At 50.5% G+C, this 2,293-nt stretch overlaps 1 protein-coding gene across 1 annotated transcript in view; it reads right to left on the bottom strand.

Annotated features, from left to right (window-relative positions):
• DNAI2 (dynein, axonemal, intermediate chain 2) overlaps positions 1-2,293 on the bottom strand; it is a 57,546-nt gene that overhangs the window by 29,609 nt on the left and 25,644 nt on the right. The window contains exon 7 of the mRNA XM_011972076.1: positions 829-951. Within this exon, the coding sequence (XP_011827466.1) occupies positions 829-951 (123 nt within the window). The remainder of the gene's footprint in view (positions 1-828; positions 952-2,293) is intronic.

The following is a 2,293-nucleotide window of genomic DNA, read 5'->3' as shown; positions in this document are numbered from 1 at the left end:
TTAGTAGAGACGGGGTTTCACTGTGTTAGCCAGGATGGTCTCGATCTCCTGATCTCGTGATCCACCCGTCTCGGCCTCCCAAAGTGCTGGGATTACAGGCTTGAGCCACCGTGCCCGGCCACATTGATACTTTTCTTCCTTTCTTTTTCTTTCTTTCCTTCCTTCCTTCCTTCCTTTTTCTTTCCTTTTTTTTCATCTCTCTCCCTCTCTTTCTTGCTTTCTTTTTTGGTAAAGATTTGGGGGGTCTTACTATGTACCCAGGCTGGTCTTGAATTCTTGGCCTCCCAAAGTGCTGGGATTACAGACGTGAGCCACCCTGCCCAGCCTGAACTTTGATATTTCTTTGTCATTCTTTCTCAGTTACTGAACACTGAGACCATGCATGTGCTCTGGTTTTCCAAGGAGCCTAGTCTGACCTCATTTCCCCAGAGGAAGGCAGGTGACCAGCCTAGGGCCCCAATGCCAGGCAGGGCCAGGACCTGGGTTGGAGTCTAGGCCTCCCTATGCTGGTCCTGGGCGTGACCTTCCCCAGGAAACAGGGCTTTTCTGGAATTGTCCTGTCAAAAGATTGCCCTCTGTGTTCAGCTGGGCCACGGGCCAAAAGATGACTTGGTGCCACGACAACGGTGTCCTTCTTCGAGAAGCTCTGCTGCCCCCTGCTGGAAAGTTGTTGTAAAGGCCACACACGTCTAGGATGGGGGCAGTGAGGTTGGCCTCCCTGGGCTGGTGCTGGGTTCCACAAGCACCTGATATCCTAGCAATGGCCTGTCTTTAGCCCTGGCTGCCCTGGCAATGCAAGTCAGGGAAGGGACAGCAAGGGACACTCACCAAAGTAGATTCGAACTCCAGGGAGATGGCCCCCAAGGCATTTTCCAACTGCTCCTTTTTGGTGATGTCCATGATCACAACCTCAGTGGGCTCACTCATCTTTCGGATGTCCCACCACATGACCTGGCAGGAGGTGGGACGACAGTGAGACTTTGAGGCCCTGTATTTCCCCTGGCTTTTGCCTTTTCCACCCTCACCCCACCTTCCTGGGGTCAGCCCCTGGGCCACAAAAGATGGAGCTCCCAGCAATTCGTGGGAGCAAATACACTTTGAGGATTGCTGCTCTGTCCACAGTTCCCACACCTGGCTGATCATCAGAGTCACCGACAAGCTTCATACAACCCAGATGCTGAGGCCTTGCCCTCGACCTACTGAATCAAAACCTCCAGGTGCAAGGCCAAGAATCCATGTATGCCAACACTCCCCTCAATAAGGCGATATCCAGCAATGTTAAAAATGCATGTGTGCAGCCAGGCGTGGTGGCTCACGCCTGTAATCCCAGCACTTTGGGAGGCCGAGGTGGGCGGATCACGAGGTCAGGAGATCAAGACTATCCTGTATAACATGGTGAAACCCTGTCTCTACTAAAAAAAATAATAATAATACAAAAATTAGCCAGGCGTGGTGGTGGGCGCCTGTAGTCCCAGATAGTCGGGAGGCTGAGGCAGGAGAATGGCATGAACCCAGGAGGCGGAGCTTGCAGTGAGCCAAGATGGCGCCACTGTACTTCAGCCTGGGTGACAGAGCAAGACTCCATCTCAAAAAAAAAAAAAAAGCATGTGTGCTCTGACCTAGAAGTCCCACTGCCAGCAATGTCTGCTGTAGATGTATCCCTGCATGTGTGCAATAATCTGTGTATAAAGATGCTCTTTGCTACATTTTTTGGGGGGTAGCAACAAAATATTAGAATCCATATATAAATTATGGTACACCCACAGGATGCAATTATTAACAGGCAGGGGGCGGCGGTGTATGAAACATGAAACTATCTCCAAGGTATACACAATGAAAAACATCAAGTACAGACTAGTGTGTAAAGTGTGCAAAAATAAAGAGTGAAGAAGAGAGATATGTGTTTCCTTGCATGTGCAGAGACTAGCTCCGAAGGCAGACATAGGAGAGGGAGGGAGAGGAGGAAGTGCAGGCAGAGGTGAGAGGAAGGCATTTTCTTTTTTGCACTCTTTAGATTCTATTCCGAGGGCATGTATTATCACTACTCAATTTAAAAATAAAGTGCATGGCCGGGCGCGGTGGCTCATGCCTGTAATCCCAGCACTCTGGGAGGCCGAGGTGGGTGGATCACCTGAGGTCAGAGTTCAAGACCAGCCTGGTCAACATAGTGAGGCACCATTTCTGCTAAAAATAAAAAATTAGCCAGGCATGGTGGCAGGCGTCTGTAGTCCCAGCTACTCGGGAGGCTGAGGCAGGAGAATTGCTTGAACCCAGGAGGTGGAGGTTGCAGTGA

This window comes from Mandrillus leucophaeus, unplaced genomic scaffold (assembly GCF_000951045.1).
Source record: "Mandrillus leucophaeus isolate KB7577 unplaced genomic scaffold, Mleu.le_1.0 Scaffold1, whole genome shotgun sequence".
Lineage (NCBI taxonomy): Eukaryota > Metazoa > Chordata > Mammalia > Primates > Cercopithecidae > Mandrillus > Mandrillus leucophaeus.
This window is presented reverse-complemented; position numbering and strand designations above follow the sequence as displayed.